At 65.6% G+C, this 1,011-nt stretch overlaps 1 protein-coding gene across 5 annotated transcripts in view; it reads left to right on the top strand.

Annotated features, from left to right (window-relative positions):
- The window catches only part of MACROD1 (MACRO domain containing 1), a 149,888-nt gene that overhangs the window by 133,492 nt on the left and 15,385 nt on the right, over positions 1-1,011 (top strand). For all 5 annotated transcript variants that reach the window (XM_014537990.1, XM_014537988.1, XM_005864168.2 and 2 more), the window contains exon 4: positions 952-981. In XM_014537990.1, the coding sequence (XP_014393476.1) occupies positions 952-981 (30 nt within the window). The remainder of the gene's footprint in view (positions 1-951; positions 982-1,011) is intronic.

The raw sequence follows: 1,011 nt of genomic DNA, 5'->3' as shown, positions 1-1,011 counted from the left end.
CGGCGGAGGCTGCCTGCTTCACTTTGCCCCCTTCAGCCTGCGGAGGGTGGGGGGGCAGCCAGCCAGGCAGAGCGAGGTGCACAGGGCAGCCGCAGTGGCTGGCAGTCCGCTCTGGTCGAGGGAGGGGCCAGGGTGGGAGCTCCCTTGCTTCACATCAACCCTGGAAGGTGGCCTATTCTCCCTGGGGAAACTGAGGCACAGGGGCCAGGGGCTCGAGTCACCCATCTGCTGACCCGGCTTTGGGTCCAGGCCCAGTGCTCCGGGCCCTCATGTCACCCACCATCTCATGTCCTGCCCCCCACACACTCATCACTACCACGGCTGCGACCCTAGTGTCCCAGGGCTTCCGGCCTGTGACCCTCGGTAGCTCTGTGTCCACATCCCTACCCCAGCCCGGCAAGATGGGCCTCCAGAGACACTGTGGGCGAGTGAATGAGTGAGTGAGTGAGTGAGCGAATGAGTGAATGAGTGAATGAGTGAGTGAGTTAGTGAACAAACGCAGTGGACACTCGTGGCCGCAGGTCGTCTGCCACTCCAGACCCCACGTGCAGCTGCCTCAGGGTGAGTGGGCAGGACCCTGGCGGCTCCCGGCCCTCACTCACCGCCATGCAAACCCAGGCCCACAAGGCCTCGGGGGAGAGGAGTCCCAGCCCCTTCACCTCCCCTCACCTGCCTGCCTCGGAGGAGACTGTGCCCAGAGTCTGAGGGCCCAGTTGGCAGCCCCGTCTCCACCTCCACACGGCCTGCCCACCAGCCCGCCCCACCTGACCGCCCACCTGACCAACCCACCTGACCACCCACCTGACCACCCACATGACCAACCCACCTGACCAACCCACCTGACCAACCCACCTGACCACCCACCTGACCGCCCACATGACCGCCCACCTGACCAACCCACCTGACCGCCCACCTGACCACCCACCTGACCGCCTTTTCTCTCTCTTGCAGCCAACAGCTCCCTGCTCGGAGGCGGCGGTGGTGAGTGACCCGCGACCCTTCCTACGGTCT

This window comes from Myotis brandtii, unplaced genomic scaffold (assembly GCF_000412655.1).
Source record: "Myotis brandtii unplaced genomic scaffold, ASM41265v1 scaffold187, whole genome shotgun sequence".
In the NCBI taxonomy this organism is placed as follows: domain Eukaryota; kingdom Metazoa; phylum Chordata; class Mammalia; order Chiroptera; family Vespertilionidae; genus Myotis; species Myotis brandtii.
The sequence above is the reverse complement of the archived record's forward strand: the minus strand, read 5'-3'. Positions and strand labels throughout refer to the sequence as shown.